Here is a 27198-nt window from a genome sequence, read left to right on the forward strand (position 1 = left end):
CACAAAAAGTACAAGCACATGTGCACATACACACGTCCCTCCCCCCCCCCCCCCTCCCCCACACACACACTCAACTCCCCACCCCCTGTACTGAGTCTGACAGACAGACTTGTTTCTGCTTCCTTCGCCACCAGTTTCGGATATAGGCTCTACCAGGAGTTGTAAAATATTGGTATTTTAGTACTCCCTGCCCTCAAGACGAGCACAGCGCCGTGGATCGAGCAGATCCGGCCGCGCCGGCCTAGTGTGCTTCACTTTCTGGCGGAGTCAAAAATCGCCCACGTGTGCGCATCCCGTGTCCTCTCCTGGGCTTTTAGTTTTACGACTCCCTGGTCATGACTACTTCGCCATGTGTAGCAGGAGAGGAAAAGGTGCAGCTTCCACCCAGCAGCGGCTTTTCACACACACAAGAAAACACAAGCCCTGTAATATATACTTCACAGTGGACTGGTTGAAGGAACGGGGCAGTTTCTTGACAGTTTCACTCGTGGCTCTGCGCACTGACAAACATCGAAAAGTCACCATCGGCATCCGTTGATGGCCATTGCTATATACAGAACAAGACGTGTGAAGTATGCCAGACACACAACATGTTTCCACACTGACTGCAAGACACACATGACGAGACGCTCACAATGAAACAGACGCCAGCAAAACAGCTCTTATTTCGCACCTACACAGGTTTGGGCTATGACCTTGTGCTGCTCCCTGAGTGCCGTAGCCCTCCGCTTCAGAACAGAGCACAGTTTCTTGGCAGTGTTGCCATTTCGTTGTAACGCGGGGCTCCTCTGACTGAGCTTGCGATGTCCCTGGAACTGACAGTCGACTGTTCAACGCGGAGAACTGCTTTTACTTCACTCGTGGCTCTGCGCACTGACAAACATCGAAAAGTCACCATCGGCATCCATTGATGACCATTGCTATATACAGAACACAGGCAGCCACAAGGGCGGAGTGGCCCAGCGCTCGTCCAATCGTTGTCTCCTTGGTAGGATCCCCGCTGATTTCATCATGCATGTACCTCTTCAACGCCTCCTATTGAGTCAACGAATAAACAGCAAAGGAACAGAAACAGATCAGTCTCCGTCTGTTTGGAGAGTGGGCTGAGTTACCTAAACAGTTTTCGAAATTAATTATTTAGAAAAGTGATCTTGTCTGCTTTTCTATTATTGTGTTCACATGGTAAGACCTAACGACACCGCTATTGAGACACTTTGTCTACGTAGTTACGTAAGTTTCTACGTAAGATGCTCGGTACCTGCACCTGGACCAGGGAGCTACTCCATGGCTCCTACCATCGCGTGGCTGGCCGCATGCATGTGCATTGCAGACTTTGTGTTGTTGCCTTTTCGGATGTGCATGCACGAGGAACTTCCTTCTTTGGAACTGCTTCTTGCATGAGCTGTTTCGGATATTTCGTCTCCTGGCCTGGCTTATTTCGTTTCGGCGCTGCTGAGACCTCCTTTCGCGGAATATTGCAGAGAGGTTAAGTTACACGTTTTTTGCCCTTTTTCAAAACGCGGTGCAAATCTCACGTTACGTGTAATTTTTAGAGGTTAAGTTACACGTGCGACGTGACGTGAAATTTTGCCTGGCAGGATTCGGGTTTAGTTCGCACAAATATTAAATCTTCCAACAAACTCGATAAAACTCGATATAATTCCGGAAACTCACACAAATTCGGCCGGAATAACCAAGCGAAACTTCCAAAAACTCACGTCATGAACTTACGTGCGGGACAGTCAACTCGCGTAAAACACGTCAAATTTTACGTGAGTTTTTTCACTTTTTGACGTAAAAGTTCACGGACGTAAGACTTTTACGTGAAACTTAACCTCTCTAATGACAGGTGAGTTGACCCATTCCCTTTGATTAGGGACGTTTAGCAATGCGAAAATTCGAACTTTTGGTGGTGATGATATTTCGCGAAAATCTATTTCGAAAAAGAAAACTTGTGAGGTTTAGCAATGCGAAATGACTTTTTCTCGAAGTTATTTGAATCTTATAGTACCGTACCGTATTCTATGCAGCTCAGTCTCAAGCAGGGGCTGAAAAAATTACTACTCCCTGTAGTCACAAAGGCACGCAATGAAAAACTTGGCAAATTAATTCCGTTGTGACTCAGAGTTTCATGGCTGAACCAATCATCAGATCTGATGATTGGCCTGATGATTGGTTCAGCCATGAAACTCTGAGTCACAACGGAATTAATTTGCCAAAGTTTTCATTGTGTGCCTTTGTGTACGCCGCTCTGCCTGGATAAGGCATTGAGCACTTTTGCAGAACCAAAACATATTGCCTCTGTACTCCTGTAGTCAAATGCGTACTGAGAAAAGAGAAAGTTTCTTTCGCAAATCACTGCAACTTCGCGTTAAAGTTTTCGAAGTTTCGACCTTTGTTTCTGCACTCATTCCCAGACTCGAATTTTCTTTCGAACTTTCGCGTTGCTAAACGTCCTTATCCATTTGCTTGTGTTGACTCTTTCATTTACGAAAAGTGTGCTGATTTTGGGCGGAATGCAATAAATAATGGAAAAGCTGACAGGATCTCTTTTCTAAATTTTGCTTTTCCGCTGCCAAGGCCTCCTTTTACGGAATACTCAATGACAGGTGATCTCTGAGTTGACCGGCTTCCTTCGATTCATTTGCTTATGCTCACCCTTTCATTTACGGAAACGTGTGCTGACTTTATTCGGATTTAGATCCAGTCGTATCTCTTTGTCCTTGCCCACAGTGTGCGAAGAACGCGAGTTCACCTTCTTGACGGTAAGGCTTATGTTGCTGCTGAGGCTTAAGGGCGATTCACAATACAACTTTCTGCGATGCCACATGCGATTTGCGACAGTCGCAACAAGAAAATGCCTGTCGCGAGCTGTCGCAAGGCACCTGTCGCAGAAGTTGAAGAAAGTTCAACTTTTGCGACATGCGACACGCGACATACACAAATGGAGTACAGTTTCGACCCTGGGAACACGTGCAGTGCACGTGCATAGTACTATTTGTGCATGAGGATATCCGGATGTCGCAACAAATATGAAGAATATTTTGAACCGTGGGTCGCTGTCGCAGCTCGTCGCATGTGTCGCATGTCGTGTCGCTAGAAGTTGTATTGTGAATCGGCCTTTAGATGTGTTGTCAAAATTCTCATGTTCACTGTTACTTGTACATTAGTACGTTACAAGTAAGACACTGGAATTGCTTCCGGCACTCCGTGCCCCGATCATAGGGTAGAATCTGAATTTTGCAGTGGCATAATAATTATCATTCTTTGTTGCCATCTTGAATAGGTCCGTCAAATAGTAGTAATAGTTTTTTTTCATTTGACCCTTGCTTCCGTGGAGTGTGGCTGGTGAACTGTTCGTGCCGCGATCTGCAAGTGTCATGTGGTCTCGTCGGGTCAAATGAAAAAACCTATAATAATTATCGTTGGCAGTTCCCAATCTGGAGGAAAGGGTTCAAGGAGGGATTAACCGAGCATGCAGAATATATTCGCATACATGTATCAGGGGAAATCTCAATTATGGAGAGGTTCAGTAACTTGTTTGCTTCATACGAAACAAGCCAATGGGTGCAGTCTAGTCTCGTGAAAATCTCGTACGATTGGATTTGTTTGCTCGAGTCTGGGCTGTTTGATTTGTGAGTAACACCGAGATTTCACTGCTCCAAATAAAAGAGAGGTTGTGCATTCCGAATTTCGGAATGATTTTCGACTGTGCTTATCCGAAAAAAGTGCGTTCCGAAAAACGGCATTTTCAGTGTTTTGCATTCCGAAAAAATGATTCGACTTCGTTTCCAAGGGTTGCCATGCAAAACAAATTGGAGAGCATCGAATTCGCGAAGGCGCCAAAACCGAAAACTTTTTCCGTCCGAATCTTGCAAATAATTAATTCGGTTTTGAATCGTGCTGGTCCAACAGCAGCAGCGTGCACGTGTGTGATCTCTGACGGACTTCCTGGTGATACCAGCAAACTAAGTTACTTTGCCTCAGAGGAGGCTAGAACTTTTGCCTTCTCCTCGAATCCCACAGAGCCGCGAACAAAGGGGGTGAGCACAAAATAGGAGTTGCAGAGCAGGATCAAATCCATGTGCAGGTCAAACTGAATTTGGGTGCGGTTCGAAGACGAGGACGGACTGATGGTGGACCAAGCGATCCAAAAGCTGAAGACGATGTTGGCGAACTACTGTCTTGTACTGTCAGTAGGCTCCATGGCAAAGGAAGATAGAGTGTGAGAAGATCTAGTCAACATGGCGAGATCAGCGAGCGCAGGCAAAAACCAGCAAAAATCAAAACTACACAAGTGGAAAATTTTCAAATCAGCGAGAGCAGCAGAAAACAAAAAAACACACATGAAAAGTACACTTTTTTGTATTCAAATATGCGCTCCCAAACATGAAAGAGCCGAAAATCCATTTTGGAAACCCATGCACTTTCGCCACCACACTTCCGAAAGTTCGACTACTTTTTCGACTCCTGCCGCCACATTCCGAAAATAGTTCCAAAATTCGGAATGCAAAACCTCTTTTTTAGGTTGCGTGCCGGCAAAGCAAGAATGGACCTTACGCCATTTGTACAGATACACGAAATCCCGTAGACTCGGTAGGGTGTTGAATGTGCAGGACCCTATTGTGTTTTCTGCTATTTCTACTAAGAAATGGGGCCTGAAGGCATTTCATACGAAAACCTTTTTTCTGACAAAGATCTAGCTAGTCATTAGTTCTAACCAAAGTGAAGGAAAGAATTCGGGTGGACACACCCATTCCCATAGCGCTGCACATCACATCCGAACCAGTTCCGTTATTTTTACAACGTTTCGGCTCTTGGCCATCGTCAGGTAATAACAATGAATTGTTATTATATGACGATGGCCAAGTGCCGAAACGTTGTAAAAATGAATTGTTATTACCTGACGATAGCCAAGTGCCGAAACGTTGTAAAAATAACGGAACTGGTTCGTGTGTGATGTGCAGCGCTATCGGAATGGGTGTGTCCACCCGAATTCTTTTTACAGATGAAGCTGCAGGAAGCCTCAGCCCTTCTTCAAAAAAAGTGAAGAAGCTAGAAAAGCGATTGGTGGTCATTGAATTATGACGCTAAAAATGTCAAATGCGCATGCATAGCACACAATGAACACCCTACCAGGTCTACGGGGTTTCGTGGATCTGTACAAATGGCATAAGGACGATTACGATCTGCAATCTGTTTGTAGTACCAGCAAGAATGTGCTGTACATGTACCGTATTTTCTCTGTTCCTGTTTCAGTTGCCGTTATGTTGCTAAAGAAAGGTTCAGTGACTCATTTGTTTCATACGAGATGAGTCAATTATTCGGTCTGGCTTAGAATCTTTCGCTGTAGAAGAAATCTATTTGTATCTCCATTGGAGAAAGATTTGTATTCAATGGATATAAAATAGGGTTAAGACAAACTCACAGAACATATACCATCGGTCCCTTGATGTCTGGTCTACTGTTGTGTGCGGATGCAAATTTTGGTGCTCCGCCGTTTTTCAGATATCTTTCAGGGTAGCCTCTAGCCCTTATACTTTATTTAGCTGATCAGTACTGAAGTAGATTGCGTAGTGCTTTGGAAGACCATGCCAACCTCCTCATCCCATAGTCCAAGTGTTGGGACGGGATCTTTGCATGCTCGGCTCAGTGGAGGCAAGTCCAAAGCTGTTAGTCCGCCTGATACACTCCGCTCGCAGGCACCACGATTAGCGACCCAGGCAGGACAGGGCAATGATGACGAGCTGCGTAGGATTTCTCATATGCTGAAGGAAATTCGCAACGAGCAGACGGCCAGTAAGGAGACCCTCAATCGTTTCATGGATGATGTGCTGACAAGGATGGAGAAGGTCATGGAGGAGTATGACGTGATGAAGAAGACCCTGTCATCTTTCGAACAACGACTTGCTGCACTTGAAGGGAGTCCCGTACCCGCACCCGTACCCACAGCGACAGTACTAGCTCCACCTGATATTTCCGCTCTGATTCAAGAGGAAGCTGAGCGACTAAACCGGAAGCAGTACGCTATCGTACGTGGAATTCCCGATATGGATGGGGAAAAACTAGAGGAAATCTGCTCGAGAGCCCTGAGGGTCGACCAAACCGCCTTATCTTCCACGGAAAGGCTTGGCACGGTGCGTACTACGGGCACACAATCGCGTCCAATACGGATCAAGTTCCAGAAGAATGCCATCAAAGGCGAAATTTATCGCAGGAGATTTGACCTGAAACTCGATGATGGCTCACCTGTATACTTCTCCAACGATCTTACCCGAAAACAGCTGCAAAAAAGGAAGACAGTACTACCACAGTACAAACATCTGAGAAGTAAGGATGTCAAATGCCAACTCCCGTATGATGTCATTCTTGATGAGAAGGGTGTCCCACTAGCACTCGACAATCTACCTGCTCCTGCATCGAGCTCTCAGCCATAGGACATTCCTGGGGACCCTAGCTTAACAATTGCCCATTTGAACGTTCGTAGCCTGCGCCATAAAATTCAGCAAATCCACGAAATACTGCATGACAATGAGATCCATATATTATCTATCAATGAAACTCATCTGGATGGCAGTGTCAGCGACCACTTGCTCCATATCCCTGGATACAGTATTTACAGGAAGGACCGTTCCCTTCATGGTGGTGGTGTCTGTCTGTATGTTTCATCCAGTCTGAAGGCAACAGTAGTACATGCTAGTAGCCACCCTGAGCTTGAAGCTCTCCACATTTTAGTCCGTCAGGGAAAGGACACAAGAGCTGAGAAGTTTATTGTCAGTTCCGTGTATAAGCCTCCCAGCACTGGAGTGGATTTCTGGGATTGTCTGAGTGCCCAATTGGACAGTCAGCCAGTGCCAAAGAGTAAGCGAATTATCCTGGGAGATTTTAACACGAATGCTATCCCGCCTCACTCTCCTCAACTCAAGTACCTCAACCAACTCTGTGCAGAGCACTGTCTGCACAATATCATCACAGTACCAACACGGCTACCATCGAACACGTGCCTGGACCTGGTTCTACTGGAAGCTGGGCTTTGCCATGAGCAGCCCTCAGTCACTGCCGTGGACGACCTTAGTGACCATCACCTCGTAGTGTTTGACCTCCATCTCCACAGCTGGCACCGCATTCAAAAGCACGCCTATCGCAGTATTAGAAAACCTGGTATTGCCGCAATCGACTTCCGAAAGTTCAAGGAGGACGCCCGAGCACTTCTGGCAGTCAATTACAACGATGCAACTATTCATCTTCAAGCCGAAACTTTCCTGACATCACTAGCTGACCTTACTAACCGTCATGCTCCAGTGCAGCTAGTCAGATACCCAATCTGTCCTAAACCTATACCTCACTCTTGGACAACTGCTGAACTGCAGCAGCTGCACCATACACGGAGGAACTTACACCGACAGCTTCAGCGTAGGCCAGACGACTCAGCTCTTAAACAAAGGTATCGTGCAGCCAGGCGTCAAGGAAAGCGCTTGAACAGACAACTGAAGTCACAGTTTTTAATCAAGAAATTCCAGGATCTAAGGAATGACCCAAGAGGGCAGTGGCGTCTGCTTAACGGCATGACTGGTCGTAGACCCACCCGGAACCAGCCCACTGCATCAATTTCGTCGCTGACTGATACGTTTGCGGCCATTGTTCAAGACACCAACAGGCCTGGGGTTCTACAAATTCCACCTGAAGACAATGAGCAGCTACCTCATCTCACGAATTTCCAACCAGTGACAGTACAACACGTGTCCGATATTCTGAAGTCTCTTAATTTGTGCAAATCACCAGGTCCAGACAACGTGCTACCATCCATACTGAAGAATGGTGGAGATGCTATTGCTGAGTACCTCACGGACATAGTGAACGAGTCCCTCCAAACTGGTAATGTCCCCACCGTCTTTAAGCAAGCTATCATAAGTCCACTTATGAAATCTGGAGACCCTGATCTGGCGGCAAACTACCGCCCAGTTTCGCTGCTGCCTATATGTGCCAAGGTATTAGAAAGAATAGTACTGGACCAGATAACGAAATTCTTCGCAGATAATGGCATTGAACACGTACCAGACTCTCAATTTGCGTACCGTCGCAACCACTCTTGCGAAGACTGCTTGGCTCTAGCTGTGAACAGATGGCTTTCTGCATTGGATAGCAACGAATACTGTGGTGTCATCTTCGCTGACATGAGCAAAGCTTTTGACAGAGTGGCACACTCCGCCCTCATCCAGAGTCTACATGACACAGGCATCAGAGATGTTGCCTTGAATTGGTTTTGTAGCTACCTGTCTGACAGAATACAAACTGTGAGAGTTGATCAGGAACTTGGACAGTCACGCCCATGCTCCAGAGGAGTGCCCCAAGGCTCCGTTCTGGGCCCAGTCTTGTTTTGTATCTACATTCGCGACATAACACCCTGTTTTAGGTTTAGCCAAGACCAGGAATATGCCGATGATATTGCATTTTATGTCCGGCATAGTGACTGTGATACTGTGTTGGAGCGTCTCACGGCGGACCTTGCTGCTCTGGACAGCTACCTTACAGGGAAGGGACTGGTTCTTAACCCTGATAAGACACAATTTCTGCTACTACGTCGCCCAACTAGTCCCTTACCCACCACTGTGTCCATATCATGCCGCAACTCCACTCTCTATCCTGCGCACACAGCCAAATACCTGGGCCTCATTGTGGATGAGCACTTGGCATTCGATGCTCAAGTAGAGCGAGTTTGCATTGCCGTCAAGCAGAAGGTCGGAGCCTACAAGCATGCCAGGCAGAACCTGAACCACAGAGCGCGTCGTCTTTTCTATCTATCTATTATTCAATCCACCCTTGAGTATGCTAGCTCTGCCTACATTAACTGTCTATCTCACCGTTCATACAACCAGCTGATCACAGCCAGCCGTACTAGTCTTAAAAGAATATTTGCCCTTGACCGCAGAACTCCCACTGAGACCCTGTACGCTTACACCAAGATCTACACACTAGAGCAACGCTTAAATTTCAAGCAATACGTCTTTGTCTTTCGCTGTCTGCATGGTTTATCTAGCCCACTTCTCAGCCTCCTATTCACTCCCCGCTGCACTGGCCCACATTCTGCTGCCACAACTCGGGGCCAAGCTACAGCTGCTCTTGTCTTGCCTGCCTGCCACTCCCGGTATGGTTTCCATTCCATTGCGTATCTTGGTGCCGACAGGTGGAATGCGCTGCCTCCATCTTGTCGCCTGGCCGAGTCGCCTGCTTTGTTTCGCGCTCACACAAAGTCTCATTTAGGGTTCCCAGTAAAAAGGCAACATTGCCTGTTGGGAAATCCCTAACAAAATAAGAAAAAATAATAATAATAATAATAATAATGTTCGTCCTAAAGAGGTTCGACTGGATATCATTCATACTCACCAAAAGATGTGTAACATTTTATTATTATGGAGTGCCTTGTTTATCTCTCAGTACCTCCAACCATAGCCTGGCCCCTTATATCTTCAGGATCAGTGTTGTTGTTGGAACGAGGTGTCGGACTAAACAATGTATTTGTTTACATTTTAATTCATCTTTATTGTTCCTCCTTTGCTGTGTTGTTTTAGACAATCGTGGACTAACACATTCAAGTCATTGAACTACTTATACTTCCGAAAGTTGTATCGACATCAACAGGATTACGATCTCAGTGCAAGGTGATGCAGGATGACCTTATCACGACACCCCATGACTACAATAGATGACTTGCACAAAGATCCGAGCCGCGAGTGAGACGGGGCAAGTGCACCCTGTGCACCCAGGCTACACTGCGGGGACCCTACACCGTCTGTAGACTAGTGTAGTGTACTTTTTTTGTCAGCACGAATGAACGGTGCACGGCATGTACATGTACATGATCAGTACCGTCACTGTCTTCAGCAGCTCATGAGTCATGCATGTGCACTTGTAGGGTTGTAAGTGGAAGCAGGTATTGTACTACTCCCTGAGTGGAAGTACATGACTGTATTATTATGTGAAGAGAAGCCAGGCGTCCAAACCAACCCAAAATACTCTTGCCTTATCAGTCTTCGGTGAAATAGTTATAAAAAATTGGCTTACTAAACAACAGTGAGCATAGAAGCAACCTCGATGCACCCAATAATATGGCATCCGGGAACAGCAAGTGTTGCACGAGGATCCCAAGAACACGTCAAGTTCCATGCTACCCGCCGCCATCAAAAGAACGAAGGATAACTGTGCTAGCCTAGTTCATATTCAATGTAACACCAACGGTACGGGATATAGGAGCCTGTTGGGAAGGCGTGGGTGAGCTGTAAAATCTTGTACGGTTCGCACAGCACAACATACATGCAGCAGTTATTAATAATAATAATCTTTATTTCAGGATTACCCAAAGGCTAACGCCTATCTGGAGGATCTCCTATTATTTCGATTGCGACGGTTAACGTCGACGGACGAGAGTCATAAAGCACAGTCGATGGGGGTTGACGTTTCTGGGCTTCCTTTCCGAAAGGAAAGTTTTATTTCTTCTAAAAAAAAAGCAGAATCATGCTGATTATACCAGTCTGTTATGAAGACAAGGAAGCAGCCATGGACATTGTGCCATACTAAAGGAACGACAGGTAAAGGATAAAGCACTTCATCTGAAAACTCAAGGACTATCCATAAATACAGCAAATGATAATCCTAGCCTGGTAATGTCCAACTCCGTCATGTGAGCCATTCGGTGAGTTATCATGGGAAGCATAATGTTCGAAATGCTGAAAAAAAATGATTTGAACAGTTGCAGTTGTGTTCGTCGCCACACAATGCCATCGCCAGTTCACATTTCCGAAATGTAGCCATTTTTACGCTTGTGTCCCATTACACGGCATGGAAGGCTGAGCAGTTTCAACTCTTCCATCGCTTCCTGATCTGTACAGTAGTGCGGTTGCGTTCCCGTTCCTGACACATCGGTCTCCGCTAACCAGCATCATGAGCACTCCAATGGTTCCCGCCGCTCCTTCCGTATCGTCCCAGCGCGCCCCGTCAAAATGTGAATTACTGTAGGCAACGGAGCCAGTGTATGATGAAGGCGAATGCACTGTTTGATGATGCTCCAACAAATCCTTTCTAAAACTGAGACCCAGCCGCCGCATCGTCGTCATTACCAGCTAATCATGGGGAGGTATAATGTGACTTTCCACCACTCCCTGATTCATTCATAGTTTGCGAGCCTGTGCCAAACTGCTTTCTCACTAGAGCCAGGCATTGGATACATAATGGCTTCAGTAAGGTTTACAATGCTATGTCTCTGGCCTAAGTCCAAGTCTAGATACAGCTGCTCAGAGTCAGGGCTGATGAAGTGTTCATATCGGAACAAGTGAGACTTCAACAGTAGCTAGTACACATCAGGCCTGAGGACTTCGCAGCGTTTCTCCAGCACACTTGTTCTCTCCTTCAACTCAGATACTACTTGAAGTACTACTAAAGGCCATCTGGCTCTCACACTCAGTCCTTCCACCCCTCATTTTCGTGGTTTGGGCTTCCACTCTTGACTCGGCAGGTTCCTGGCCTCTCCGCAGTCTGTCCTCAGGAGACTGGGGTCGCTCTGGAGCTAGTGCAGCCGAATCGAAGGGAATCGAGTTCTTTCTCAGACGTCCACAAACTTTCGTTGTGCTTGACTTCGCTTCCACTGCGGGAAAGTAGTCACACTTCAGGACCACGACGTGCTTGTTGCAGCCTACACCAATGATACTCAGTAAAATAATATTCCCTCATTTTTTCTGCCTCCCGGCCGGCCGGCTCGACAAGGAACGTATGGAATGGGAGCCTCAGTTCCATCTCTCGTCTGCTAGTGCATTCAGGAGCGTAGCAGCGCTTCGGCATGACGATACAAGCCGAATCAAAACAACTCTACTCTCTAGCCAAAACAACTAGCTCAGTGTTCGTCAGGCAAAAAGCGAAACTTCGAAAGTCACGAACTCAAAAGGTGGGGAAGTCAGAGTCAGAAGGTCCACTTGCCCCGTCTCGAACCCAGACAATCTTTGTGCAAGTCATCTATTATAAACACAGAATCAACAAAAACATCTGCGACACGCACCTGGGGTGCGTTTGGTTGGTACGATCTAGAACAGGATCGAACAGCTGGTGCATATGGAGCAGCCTCATGCCAACCAAACGGTACTCCAGAAACCGAGCATATTTTTGTGAAAATATGCCAAACTTGGTGCATTCTTCAAAATGTGTATGAGTCACCATGGTCACTGTGTACGGTACGACGAGTCCAACCCAAAAGCGTATGCACGTGATCATTTGGGACCAAAATCGATGTTCCCGCCAGGTTTCACTGTGAAAAAATGAAACAGCTCCGTCTGCTCCAGCCTCGAGGCCGGAGCAAGGCGAACATGTTCTGGCCGACCCAGAACAGGTGCAGTCCCAACCAAACGCGCTGTTCTGGTGAGTCCTGTTCTAGTTCGTACCAACCAAACGCGCCCCTGGATACATTTCTCAAGTAAATCTGATTGAGGGTGTGGAAATCTGAAATATCTGAAAGGCAAGACAATTTTAGGACAGAGTCATGAAATTCTGAAACATCCATAGAATGACCTGCGTATATAAATAAGTATCACCACCACTACCCACATGTTCCCCCCTCAGAAGAACATGATCATGCAAGTGCCATTTTTTGCAAGAAAAGGCTTGCACGTCAATGCGTATACCGGTAGTACGGTATTGATATGATGGAGAGGCCATCAATGATAGGGATATCAGCGAACGCACTGCGCAGGCCACTGCGCATGTGATCACGTGCACATCTCACGCAGCCGACAAGCCGTGACCATCGACAACCGAAAAAAACCCGCTAGTAAATCAGGATGGAAAAGAAGGACGGAATGGCGAAGAAGTGTCTGAGGAAGAAGACCAGCTAGAGCCGAGCTTCTTCGAAGCTTCCATCTATGACGCTGGGCGATGGCTACAAAGGTGACTACAAATACATTCATCGCTTATTACACTATTCTCGACGTCGTCCACAGGTTTTCCGAGGCACTTTCTTTCAGCTCAAAAATGGACGATCGTCAGATAGATTTCGTAGTACGTCGGCTGGTACCTGGCAAGATCTAACCAGGGAAGTCCCCTTTTGAAGACGTCATTGAATTGGCCTGACTATCACGGCTGTTACGTAGATCACAAAATCGGACATTCAAAATGGCGTCATTTTTTTGAAACATTTTGAATTTTTGAACGCGACGGCCCCCAGAGAATAGCTGAGAATTGCATTTTTCACGTTGGTATCCAGGCCATTTTGGCTCCTATCGTCTCCCATCGACACGGTTTACCATACAACCGCGATTTTCGTCCAGGGGAAGCTTCAAGGAACGCATTGATGCCTTTTGGATCGTCTTTCCCAAGAGGCGACAGGTTTCTTTCGCCATGTCGCCTCCACGTCCTTTGTTCTTTCGATTCCCAAAACTGCTCTACTTTCATTGCTGCCTACATCCCGGCGCCGAGTTTTCGCAGCTGCTTGCTGTGTTTTTGGTGGCCCTAGAGACCTTCTATAGCTCGAAAATCGCGCTCTTGTCCCAGATCGCGCAAAGGAAGTCTCGATCGCGCATCGACATTTTAGCCTTGTTTGTTGCTTTCTGCTCTGCGATGGAGCACCACTCGAGTATTCTTGAATCCGTGTGTCGCATTGGTGGCCAAAAACTTGCCAGTGCTAGTCACAAAACTCCATATCCGGTGAAGAATTATGTTGAAGAGATCGGCAAAGTTTTTAAAATTGATGTTTCCAAAGATTCCCCTGACGTGCATCCCCAGTACATGTGCTCACTTTGTCAATTTGCTATAGCACGTTCAATGAGAGATGACACATATAAGTATTGTAGTGGGGGCTGCAATGGCCCAGTTACATGGCAACCACATACGAGATCTAACTGTGCCGTATGTAAGAGTGATGCTGTACGAGCCAAGGGCGGCCGTCCACCGAAACGGAAAGCCGTCAGTGAACTGCGTGGCCAAGCGGCAAAACGACAGACATCAACGGCATCAACATCAGCTGAACTGCCAGAAGGCAGTCCTAGCTCTCAGCAAAGACGCACCAGCAGCAGTAGCAGCGGTGACACCAACACAATAGCACACACCACTGATAGTCAAACATCCGCAGTTACTTTGGACGAGATTTCGGCGCACGCAGCGCCTATGTATCGGGCTGAAGCAGCATTAGAGAAAGAGCGGTTTATTGACAGTGGAGCTGTGCAGGAATGCATGATATGTTTGCAAGTGGTAAATGGAGCAGTTCAAGCCAAATGCTGTGAAAATATATTCTGCTCAACATGCGTGCACACGTGGATGAAGAGTCACAATACATGTCCAGTATGCAGACAGCCAATGGCACTGGCGACACTGCAGAAGCCATGCAAGCTAGTGTGCAATATGGTTAGCAAGTGGGGTGTACATTGTGACTTCCATGAACCAGCATTGTCGGGTTGCCCAGCAACCGTTCGCCTCCATGAATTACGAGGTCATGTCACATCATGTCCGTTCAATCCATCCACATCCTCAGGAACGCCCATTCGTACTGCAACCAAAGCTGCAACAGTGGAGGAGATCTTAGCAGCGTCACCATCAAAGCTACGGGGCGATGTGAGTGACAGACTGACCTGTCACCTTGTGTCCGCCAAAGCAGAAGATGGGAGGCTGGAAGTGAAAACCAGCAGCCAAGGAAGACCGCAAGTTTTCATGCGAACAACAGTTGGCAGCAAGCAGCCGGAGGAGGCATCAGCCAGGACGCTGAAACGACGGTCACTGGAAATGGAGCACATCACAGAGACAGTTTGCACCACAGCAGATGCAACACGGCATGGCGTTGCTGGACTTGGCGCTACCAGCATCAAACCACCTTCAGGCACTGCCCTTGCCATCAAGGCCGATCTAAGCCTTCCTTGGGCGCAACTCCGGAAGCTGCGCAGATGGCTCCGCTCCTTCGGAGTTCAGCTTGAATCGGAGAGAAGCATTCGCTCATTCATAGCCACCACCTTGCCGAAATACACAGTGAAGCAGCTCCCCTTTGTCAAGCGGACTGGCGAGTTGTCACTTGCTGCAGCTGTCTACTTTCCAAACCTAACCGACATCATTATCCACTACCTCGACATACTTGACAGCGGCAGTAAGCTGACATGGCATGATGGCGCCATCCCAGAAACGGAGATATGGGTCAAGCTGGGCGGTGACCATGGTAAGACAACATTTAAATTCGTGATGCAAATCGCCAACACCATGCATCCAAACTCACTCGCCAACACTGTGCCAATCTGCGTGTTTGCAGAGAAGGACTTGCCGGCAAACCTGGAAACTGCACTCTCAATGTATCGGAACCAAATTGCAGAGCTACAGGGCCAGAAATGGAAAGGCAAGACCATTGTGCCTTATCTGTTTGGTGATTACGAGTACCAAACCATGAACTACGGCTTGTCGGGTTCCAGTGGCGTAAGGCCTTGCCTCCATTGCTTGTGCACGAAGAAAGACATGCAGGTCCCACCAGCGAACCGCGACGTACAGTATGGAGCACGGTCCTTAGAGAAGATGGCGGAGGACTATGCACAGTTTACTAGCGCAGGTGCTCTGCTGTCAAAGGCAAAGCTGTATAACAACACCATCCGACCAGTCCTATTGCCAGTGCCCGTTGCGAGCGCCATTATTCCAGTGCTGCACCTAGACCTCGGTGTATTCCCGTGGATCTTTGATGTATTCACACGCGAGGTCCGTCTTCTGGACATGCAGCTTGCAGAACAATGCGACGCTGAAGAGCAAGACAGTGGACGGTTTAGAGCCTTGTCAGCTGCAAATCACAAGTTGTCTGGCTGCAAAACAGCGTTCTCGGAAGCAACAGCGAAAGCCACCGCTCTGGAGAATCATCTGCACTTCATCGTCTTGTTTGGCCAGCAACAGGGCATGGCGATAGAAGCACTCGCAGGCGTGCTACAACGGGAGGTTGAGCAAGCACAGGCCGACACAGAGCAGTGTAGCTCACAGCTGAAGATTGCTGAAGACGAACTGGCCAAGTTGCGCCGCAGCAAGGATGTTCTCGGCCCGTGCGAAGCGTCCATAGAGCCAGTACTGCAGAAGAACATTATCCATCGGCAGGCCTATCACGGCGGTGCTTTCGTAGGGAACCATATCCACCGTGCCCTCAAGCCCGCCGTGATCACAGCTATCACTGAGGCCCCAGCAATTGTCATTGGAGATCGGTGCCCAGCTCTGCGGAATGATGCTCAAGTAGTCAGTGAGCGGTACAAGTCCCTGTTCAGCCAGTACGCAGCGTGCAGATCTTCCTTCAGCCATTGCAACAAATGTGGAGAGGAGGAACTGCAGCAATTGGAGCTCTCCATTGCCTCGTTCTTACAGAAATGTCGGAGCGAGGTGGTGGAGAGAGGCTTAGGTCACATCACTCCAAAGCTGCACCTCCTTGAGGAACACACTGTGCCGCTGATGCGGAGAGTGAACGTCGGGCTTGGTCTACTGTCGGAACAGGGCGCGGAAGGAATTCACGCCGAGTTCAACCTGCTCGAGAAGAGATACGGTTCCATTCCCGGCGAGCTTGAGCGCCTGCATGCTGTTGCAGAACAACACCTCGTATGCACCCTGCCAGACGTTGCAGATCAACGGCCCAAAGTTCGATCGAGGCAGCGGACTGCTCCATCGCAGGCAGATCAACCAGCCAGTCCGCCATAACACTGACTACACGCAAAGCCAGAGAGGTAAGGTCTAACTGTTCACTTCTACTTCCTCCAATAATAATTCTTCTTCTTGATGTTTTCGACAGCAAGACTTCTGTTCTTACTTCCTTGTCGTTTCAAAAAATATTTGGGTTTAGACCGACTTTACCGAAAGAAAGTACTAAATCCGGCGAAATTATATAATTCTATACATTTTGTACTAAGTCGATAGGATTTCAGTAAATCCGCAGCGTTTTCAAACTTTTCGCCGCCATCTTGTTAGATGTCCACTGCGTAACAGCCGTGCTATGTGGAGTACAAGTGCCAAGATTGGAGGAAATCCACGGAGGCGCTCGCGCGAAAATAATTGAAAGATTACTTGGGCACCGGTTCCATTTACATACATATAGCACGCGTGTCGCTTTTGAAGTTTTGAATGACACTTGACAGTGACTTGTTCTCGCATCGAGGACTTGTGCCCAAGTAATTTCTGGTCATGGCTGTCTTTTAGGAAACTTTCTTGGCATTGCTAGCAACAAGTAAGTTTCAGACGCAACCAGAGGTCACCAGGTGGCCTGTTCGCAAGGAAGAACGAGTACTGTTCTTTGGTGCAAACATAGCTCCATCCAGCTACAAACGTCTTCTTCCTTTGTCATGTCTTTGCTTGAGACCGTTTACCGGTCATAGGCGCCGAAGAATATTAGCTCCTGATGTATCCTTTCCTGAATGGATCGAGCGCCAAGCAAACCAACAAACAGTCTTCTTGTCGAGTGTCGATTTTATTTTTTACTCCTGGCCGGCCTGCACTGTGCCTGACCCAAGACATGATTTCAGCGATCGTCATTTTTTCTTGTCGGCCTTGCACCTCATAGATTTTTGTATGACGTAAGACATGCGCGAACACGCTGCGCAGTGCGTTCGCTGATATCCCTATCAATGATCATTTAGGGCATTCCATTGCATGATTTGTGACATAAAAAAAATTACAGCAATAAAAACTGCTTTATGGCAGCTTTCTAAAAAAAGGTTGTGTTCTAGTCCTGGGTCCTTCCCCTATAAATAAATTTGCTTCCAAACTGCCTTGGACTCCGTCTAAAAAGTAAGAAATTACCGAAATGTGATTGCCGAAAATTAAAATTTCACACAAAACCTCACAATAATCACAACACTTGACAATCAAATACTGCTTTCAATACTTGTTAGTCTGACACTTGTACTTGTACTGCACCAACATGCACGCATGGGAAATAGGATCATGATGGGAAAAGGTCTTCTCGCTTTTCATCCTGTGTGTGATTATTGTGAGCATTTGTGGGAAATTTTAATTTTCGGCAATCAAATTTCGTTAATTTCTTACTTTTTAGATGGAGTCCAAGGCAGTTTGGAAGCAGTTTTATTCATAGGGGAAGGACCCAGAACTAGAACACAATAACTTTATATATTAGAAAGCTGCCATAAAGGAGTTTTTATTGCTACAATCTCAAATTTGTTGCCGCACGGTGCGTGCCGGTTGTCTATCAGGGGCGGATACAGGGGGGGGGGGGGTTCACGTTCGGACGAACCCCCTAAAATAATTTCGACCATGGGTCCAGTCGATTTTTTTGTGATATCCCCGTGCGCAGCCAGCGAAGTGTAGCGTACATCATGGTACATGCAGCGTAGCCAGTAGACTTCACTGGCATGCATCCTGCATGCAGTAGTCACGTACAGGCAGTGCGGGTACTAGGTCACTGCATGCATGCAGTGGTCGGGACTGTTGTACGCGTACCGTTCGAATAGACCAATCCCGAAAAGATTGTCTGGGTTCGTGAAAGGGGGCACGCGTGCAAGCCAGCACGTGTGAAGTGCATCGTTTTGTATTCAGTTTGTGTGTGTCAGCTCATGGCGGAGGAGAGAGAGACTTTTGCTCGCCGAGCTGAAGCTAAAGGATCTGATGGAGTCCTGCCAGCAGCTAGTCAAAGGACCTTCGGTACCTTAGGCAGACCCTGACGGAGTTTGGAGGCCAGCTAGCTCTCGGTGAGGAGAGAAACATTCGCGTGGCGATCGACTCTCCGTAAAAAAAAATGCAAGCTACATAGCGCTGACGTACTGCGACCGCTACGATTTCAGCGAACTTCTCGATCTTGATATCTGCTGCTTCACAAAGTTCAACTATTTACAAGTCCTGAATGTTGTAGTCTGAAGCTGGAGTCGAGTCTCATCGCCCACCTACAGGTAGCTTTTGGAGCTGATGGATTTCCCGACTTGGACTCCTTCCGCAAACTCTCGCAACATTACTACAGTGTATGCTGTGTTTCCGCACGCTCGTGTCGACATGTCACCTATACTGTACATGTACCGGGTCGCGGAGGAGCTTGACGACCTCCGCTGACTCCAGGTTTCCGAAATACTGCCGTCGTCTTCGTTGATGTCGCTGGTGACATTCTCCCCTTGCAGGACGTGCGCATAGTTGTCGTCCCGCGGGTAAAGACTATGTTGTCTTTCGAAATAGTTCTTCATCACGCTCGCGCGAATGACGTTTCTCATCATGAACTCGTTCCGACGGTGTGACACGGCGATGGTCTTTGGCGGGGCACTGGCTTGGCGAAAACGATATTTTCTTGTGCAATATAACATTGATCGGCTGCAGATGAGTACAGTCACTTCGTGGTTGGTCCTATAGGAGGGCAGCTGCCAGGAAAGAGGCAGGACTCATCGAAGACGAAGCAATAGCACTCGAAATATCTCGTACGATTTAGGGCCTATAGCTTTGAGCCACAGCGCTCACAGCCGTGCCTACTTCATCAAAGTGAGCTCTACATGTTCGTTGACCTCTTCACACTACACAGAAGAGCGAAACAAGGATTATGTCTTAGCATTTCAACTCCAACAGCAGACCATTACCAGTGCGAGAGAGAAAACTACAAAGGGCTTTGCTTTCTGCCGCATCGTCTCTCTTGCATGCAACTAACGAGAAAACCGTGTACTTACCCTCGCATTCACACGCGAACTATCAAACACGTCCTGTGCCGCATGCTGATCAGGTAGTGCCATGTATGTGTTGTACAGTGTACTCTCAGTTGACATGCCCCCTTTCGAACCCAGACAATCTTTTCGGGATTGGTCTATTGAAGGGTCTGTGCGCGTATCATGTGACTTGAAACGATCGACAGTTCAAGTCAGGGAGTAGTACAATACCGGTATTGTACTACTCCCTGGTTCAAGTGGTGGAGCAAAAGGTGGAAAAACTGCCACTTGACCTCCTTCCTTGTCGTTTTGTTTTATTTCGCGCTGGCTGGACTGTAGGTTTCCTCCGTCGCAGTACGAAGATAATGTTTGTGTTTGTCGTGTGGTTTGCCATGTCGCGGTGGAGCAAAAGGTGGAGAAACTACCACTTGTCCTCCTTACCTTCCTTGTCGTGTTGTGTTATTTCGCGCTGGCTGGACTGTAGGTTTCCTCCGTCGCAGTACGAAGATAATGTTCGTGTTTGTCGTGTAGTTTGCCATGTCGCGGTGGAGCAAAAGGTGGAGAAACTGCCACTTGTCCTCCTTACCTTCCTTGTCGTTTTGTTTTATTTCGCGCTGGCTGGACTGTAGGTTTCCTCCGTCGCAGTACGAAGATAATGTTTGTGTTTGTCGTGTGGTTTGCCATGTCGCGACGTCTGCCAAAGAGGCGAGCGGCCGATCAGTTGCCATTGCCGCATTGGGCTTGGCTTCGTTCCGCCGTGTACGACGCGAATGTGACGACACGCAGTCCCAGCCGGAGGACAGTCAGAGAACTTCGCCTTCCGTCAGTTCGGAAAATGCTGCCGTCACGGCCTTAGTTTCTGCCTGTGCTGCAGCTTTGTACTTTGTAAGGCTCTAAACGCATTATTACCCTTGTCTTATTGACCAAGCAATGCAAGGGCTACCGTGACAATAAAGATTTTGCAACTCCCGGTGTAGTGAACGAACCGAAAACAGTTTGAAGCGAATTTAATTCTGTGCACTCGAAAAAATTTGAACCCCCCCCCCCCCCCCCTGAAAAATTCCTGGATCCGCCCCTGTCTATGAGGCACGGAACCTCAAAACAGATAACGACTACGTCCTGGCCGCAGTCTCACAGCCACAGATCAGAAGCCATGAGTACATCAAACACACGCAAAGCCATCTGACTGCGGATGACAAAGATTGGATTTAGAGAGCGTCAGAACGCACCAAGACAGAAACGAAATGATTCAAACATACAAATTCCACGTACCTGGGCTTCGAGACGTCCATAAAACTCGTGCAGAAACTTAACCATCCCATCTTCCAGCGCACGCACAACATGCTTGACGAACCCGATTCCACGCTGCTCCAGATGCAGCGCTACATATCCACTAAACGCGACGGCTGTCAGTAGTTTTGCAATGGTGGGCTTCAACCGGGAGAAATGCATGCGCAGAACTCGCCAGACGCCAGATAGGTCCACGGCGGCGCTTTGGTTGCACTCCAAAGGAAATAGCATGGCAGTGAACTGTTGGAGCTCTGTCTTGTTGTCCTCGATAAGCTCCTTGACTACAGCGAATAGCTGTCGCACGTCGTCAGATTTGTTGATCATCTGTTCGTCTCTCGCGCTGGACACTGTGTAGAGACGGTCCGCCAGGCCCGCGTGGCCATTGTTGCTTAGCGTATGGCGAACTATAGCCCTCCTTTCCCCTGCATGTGTGGCGTTCCCCAGGGCTCTGTTCTTGGTCCGCTGCTTTTTGTACTCTATGTTCGTTCGATCCAGTCCATTGTCTCCGAGTTTTGTGTGAAAGTTATTCAATTTGCTGACGATATTCTATTGTATGTTTGCGGTACGCAGAAGAATGCGCTTAGCAACTCCCTGTCTGCAGCTGTCTCAGCCATTAGTACCTGGCTGTCAAACCGCAATTTAATTCTAAATGCTCGGAAGACACAAGTGCTCTTCCTGTCTACGCCACATATTACTGACCACCAATTTGCAGTCTACTGCCATGGAGTGCAGCTCAAGCAAGTGACATGTGCAAAGTACCTTGGAATACATTTGGACCAGGATCTTTCTTGGAGCACTCAAGTTGATTCTATGGTCTCCAAACTAGCCAGTAAAATTGGTATTCTGTTCCGAAATCGACACAATATTCCGCTGACTTGCCGAGAAACCTTCGTAAAGTGCCTAGTGTTGCCAGATTTTCTATATGCATCAAATTGTTTTTCTGCTGGCCTTTCCTTAACCCAGTTAGGTAGGCTTGAACGAATGCTAAAGCGAGCTTTGCGTTCAGTGTACGATACTGGTTTTTGTAGCCCATCAAGCCCTTTATTTGCGAGACTTGGTCTAGATCGTTTGGCAACCATGTATTGCAAGAAATTACTGTATCTGACGTGGCGCTGTTTGGAAGGCCGCTGTAGTGTCACATTAAGTCAAATGTTCGAGCGTTTAAATAATGGTCTTGCAACGCGCAGCCTTGTATCACGCACTCTTAAGTTGCCCATGCTCAGAACTGCCTTTGCCCGTCATGGCGCTTCCTTCCAATGTGCTAAGCTGTGGAATGATTTGCACCCTCTAGCTCGCTGTGTGGATAACTCCGCCCGTTTTAAGAAACTGTTACCCCAATGCCTTGCTTTTTCACGCTAGTAATTATGACTTTCAGCTATGCAAAATGCGAACATGATCACCTATCCAATACCGGTAGTCTATTATTATATTAATTATTCATATCTTTTTGCATCTTTCCCTCGAGTGGGTCTATTGTTATTAGGCAATTGTCTGTTATAGTCACCACTATAAATAAAAATCCAATCCAATCCAATCCAACGCTTTGGCGTAGCATGACGCGCAGCCAACAATCGTCCTCAGCGCCCAATACTTTCTCCAGTGGCGGCGGTTCCGCAGAGGTCGTCGTGCCTGCGATTGCCCCAGTCACTGCCATGATAGTCTTCACTGCACGGTCCCATAACGCGGCCATAGCGGGAGTCTCAAACACCAACATCGACTAGGTAAAAGGCTAAGGGAGCAAGAAGTATGTTCTACTTCTAGACGGAGATCAAGAGTGTGGAGTACCTTGATCTAGCCACGACGGTTATAAACCAACCAGTGCAAAGAAGTACCACTGTCTACCGCCAGTGCAAGTGCTGCAGATACAGGTAGCACCTACCCGCAGTACTAGACTAGATTATTAATAATTATTACTTAGTACATGTACCATGTGTACTAGTACAGTGCCCGCGTACAGTGCCCTCGTACAGTGCCCACGCTCGACGAAACAAGGACAAGTGCCAGCGTACAATACTATCTTGAAAGTGATGACGTCAAAAACGGCCAGGGAGTAGTAAGTTGACATCAGATTTCTATTTTGGATCCACTAAGGTGTGACTTTGCTATTGCCTCAGTGCAGTATGTGGGTGCATAGCAACCTACTCATGTCGTATGCAGGCGTAACTTTTACTTCGCCACCAGTTGTCACCCCGCCCCCAGTAGCCAAATCAGTCAGTTTCACTGCCTACATCAGTCATCACCTTGCTGTGAGTGTGAGTAAGACCGCTTGAAATGTGCTTGGATCCATACAAAAACTGGATCCAAGCGGATCCAGTTTTTTAATTTTTGAAATTGTTGCTATGCTGTGACGTAGCACTTCTTTCAAGCCCTGTGCATTGCACAACAGTACAGGTATACACAAACAATATGCGTGAACTATAACAAGTTTGATCCGGCGAATATTATTGTATTTTTATAACAGGTTTTATCTAATACATGTATTAGTTTTGAACTACAGTATTTACTGTAATACATAAAGGTTAAATAATAGGTATACACTGTCACTGTACCAGATACTACTAGCACAGCAAACGGCCGCTTGACCTACTACTAGTACTACCAAGAGTACATAACCCCCCAGAGTGTGCAACGCCTGATCCAGCTCTGCATAGGGTCTTGGTCGAGCGGAATCGGATCTTTGCGTCATAATACCGTACACATCTGAGGGGAACCCGGGGAGTCGCGGGTACTCTTGGATCAAAAACAATGGTGCCCTGCCTCGAGACCGGCCTTGCGCTGGTGTGAAGTGTACGCATGACATCAGAAGATCCGATTCCGCTCGACCAAGACCCTACACAGAGCTGGATCGGCGTTGCACACTCTGGGGGGTTATGTACTCTTGGTACTACTTACTTAGTTAGTTAGTACAACTACAAGTACAAGAGTACAAGTACAAGCCCTAGCCTGACGATGACACAATCATGACGCAGGCCAGTTAGGCCTTGACGGATTATGCTAACATAGACGGATTATTCCATTATTTATGCAATTTGTATGCAATTTGCCTCGAATTATGCGATTATTCGATTTTGGTAGGAATTATGCTAAATTTTAGCATAATTCCTACCAAAATCGAATAATCGCATAATTCGAGGCAAATTGCATACAAATTGCATAAATAATGGAATAATCCGTCTGTTCGCATCAAATAATTCCATAGAGTTGTACATGTTCTACAAGTACGTACAAATACAAGTACATGTACATGTATATGCACCAGGAAGTCATACATGTGGGTTTACGACTCCCTTGATAACATGTCCAGTCCACTACAATCAGTGACGGTCGTAGCTACAATTGTAGGTCGGACGGTGCGTAGACCCCGTTGAACAGTACAACGCCCTATACAAAAAAATCCCCTGTTATTTTGCACAGAACCATCATTATACATGTACATTAGCAGCATATGTGAGCATAATGCGGCATAATATGATAACTTTTAGCATAAAAATAGCATAATTCTGCAATTTTTTCAGCAAAGCGAAAAGCATAATTTCACGAAAATATTAGCATAATCCGTCAAAGCCTAAGGCCAGTGGAATGCATCTGTAGCCTGAGTGTAGCGTAGAGGAGCCGTCAGATGCGAAAACCGACCTTATGGGAAACACTGCCCAGCGCAGAAAAATGCACTTGAAAGTTGGCGAGTTTACGCACTGGTGCGCCTGGACAACCAAGCTACAAACCTTCGTATTTCAGTCAAATATCGGTCTTTCGGGACAATCCAAGTATGTAAATCGAAGAGAAAACTCCTGCGTTCCCCAGCTGCGAAGCCTGCAAGATACGTCACGGCACTTTGCATTTCTACGTGCAAATCAAACGATCCAGACCAGGGGTTTCCCCCTTTTCAAGCGACCTACGATCTCGGCAACAGGCTCATATCAGACGTCTTGGAAGCTCTATGTGCATCTTCACGAAAAAAATTGGGCGTCCTGGAATAATGGAGATGGAAATGGCGAGCGATTTTCGTGTGACGGCGCAAGTCCAGCGCTGAAGCGATGTCTGCAGCTTGTTGCGCTGGTGCTGTGCTTTATTTGCTATCGGATTTGGGCCCAACGGGTTGCTCGTCGCCAGAGCTTTCCAGAAAGCCCAAGTTTGTGGAAATCGGTCAAAGGAAACAGGAAATATTCTACAAAGTTGGTGAAACAATTGTTGGTATTGCACCCAAAATTGAGATGCAATTTGAAACGGTCTCCTATTGTAGAGGCTATAACTTTACTTCCCTTGGTCCAAATCAACTCTAGTTTTTTGCATACGACTCCTGATGCTCCTGGCTTTCAGATAGTATCACTAACACAAATATGATTTTTTTCCCATAAGGTCTGTTTTCGCATCTGACGGCTTTTTGTAGAGTAGAGCTAGAGTAGAGGTAAGTGCAGTCTACACTGTCTTGACTCTTGTAGTCTACTGTGTGGTTTAAAAAAAAGAACTCTTCGTAAATCATCGTTACAGAGTTTGTGTAACAGTCGCAGTGTAGTTGCAACGTTGGGCATGCTACATCACCTGTACATGTACATGTACCTGACTGCATTGCTACATAAAGACTTTATGTAGCAATGGCATTACATGTATGTAGTCAGGTAAATGTAGCATTAGTGCTAAAGGTGTTACGTGTCTACAAAATCATAAAGTCATGTGCCGGTACAATACATGGCGTTGCACCTCATGGCTTTAGCCGATTGTTGCCAAAAACCTGAGATATCCTGACATTATCCACTATGAAACTCGTTATGCCGCTCAAACCTCACATAATGCTCGTCATGTTCCTTTATAATGCTCTATAATGCTCTGATGCTCGGATAGTCTCATAATGCCGAATATAATGCCGGCATTATCCGCTGGACACTACTGAAGGATCAACTAAAATATGCTCGGCGATGCTATTTTTTTTCAGAAAGCCGTGATTATGCTCAAAATTTTGCCGGCATTATCCGCCGATGACTACTGGTATGTTTTAGTTTGACTAATAATAATAATAATAATTCTCGTCTACGTTCCAAAGGGAACTCACGACAATGGAGTGACAAAAAGCACCGCGGCAGAGAGAGAAAAGAGAAGATATGATATTTGACGAAAACAATCACGGTGTAGATTTCACATGAGTTCCAATACACCACATCAGCAAAGCTCTTTCTTAGAAAAATAAAAAAATAAGATAAATGAAATGAAATCATTGGTCATCACAGTTAGTCATGTGCGTCCACACCAAAACCACAGCCGGTCATGTGTGTTCACACCCCCGCAGAACAAATGTTACTCCACTTCTGCCGGTCAACTGCACAACTTCTTAGGGTTTCGAGGTGCCGGCTCGTCTTCAATGCGACAGCGGTGAACTTGACGTCTTGCTGGAGGGTGGTGACTAAACAGGACCTTGGAGCTCCCCTCCTATGCCTCACAGCATCCTCCATTGATGCGTATGCAATCATTGCTTGATTGCCTGTTTTTAGTGTGACTGGTAGCTGCCAATATGCAGGAAAACTGTCCAATAATAATTATTTTGATGAGTTCATTTTCTCCATATTAGGACTCTTTCGTGCAGCGTATCTCTATGGATATTGTTTTCTTTATGTACATACTGATAGTATGAATTTTTGATTCCTTGCTGGATTGTCTGGGGCACTAACCTGCCTCTCCACTGTCGACTAGCTGATACTTGGATTGTTTTCTGCCTGCTTCTTAAATTGCTGGTTTTGCGTATTCTTACACTCCCGTATGAATGTTTTGGCCTCTGGTGAGATTCATGGAGTTTCTCGTGGTGTTCTTAGGTTAGTGCCCTCCGAAGTGGACGATAGAACATCAATACACAGGAATTGGTATCTTTTACCATGCAATGTGTTCTGTATGGTGCACACGGTGCATGATTTAGAAGGCCACATTGGTCAAGTCTGGCCACAGGCAGGGGCACGCTTCTGGTCTAGGTTTGCTTTTTGCACTGTATCTGTGCTGTCTAAAGGTAGAGTACAGAACATTAATTTTCATTAGATTTCTTTCCTGGATCTCGAAGTTATAAAGGAATCAATACAGATGTACAGTGTACATGTACGGTTTAATTAGTATAGCATGTGTACGCTACCTTAATCATGGAGAGCCATGGAGGAGACTAGCCGTACGCGAAGTGAATATCAAACATACGAAGAGGAGTCTTCCTATTATGCAATAGGCTCTGGCCATAGGCTCTGGCCATGGCATCTTTAGCGATACTGAAGTATACACTGAAATTTGGACCTGGATGAAGGAGCGGCTATAAGCAGAAAGAGCTTGTTCCAAA

At 46.9% G+C, this 27198-nt stretch overlaps 1 protein-coding gene across 1 annotated transcript; it reads right to left on the minus strand.

Moving 5' to 3' along the window:
- Positions 1-448: 448 nt before the first annotated feature.
- Positions 449-21293, minus strand: LOC135828959 (uncharacterized). The gene is made up of 2 exons (XM_065341394.1): positions 20877-21293; positions 449-1035 (listed from the first exon to the last, which is right to left on the minus strand). Exons 1-2 carry the CDS (start codon positions 21216-21218, stop codon positions 892-894), a joined length of 486 nt encoding a protein of 161 aa, XP_065197466.1. The 5' UTR covers positions 21219-21293; the 3' UTR covers positions 449-891.
- Between the last annotated feature and the right edge of the window lie 5905 nt (positions 21294-27198).

The sequence above is a fragment of the Sycon ciliatum genome, chromosome 12, assembly GCF_964019385.1.
Source record: "Sycon ciliatum chromosome 12, ocSycCili1.1, whole genome shotgun sequence".
Taxonomy (NCBI): domain Eukaryota; kingdom Metazoa; phylum Porifera; class Calcarea; order Leucosolenida; family Sycettidae; genus Sycon; species Sycon ciliatum.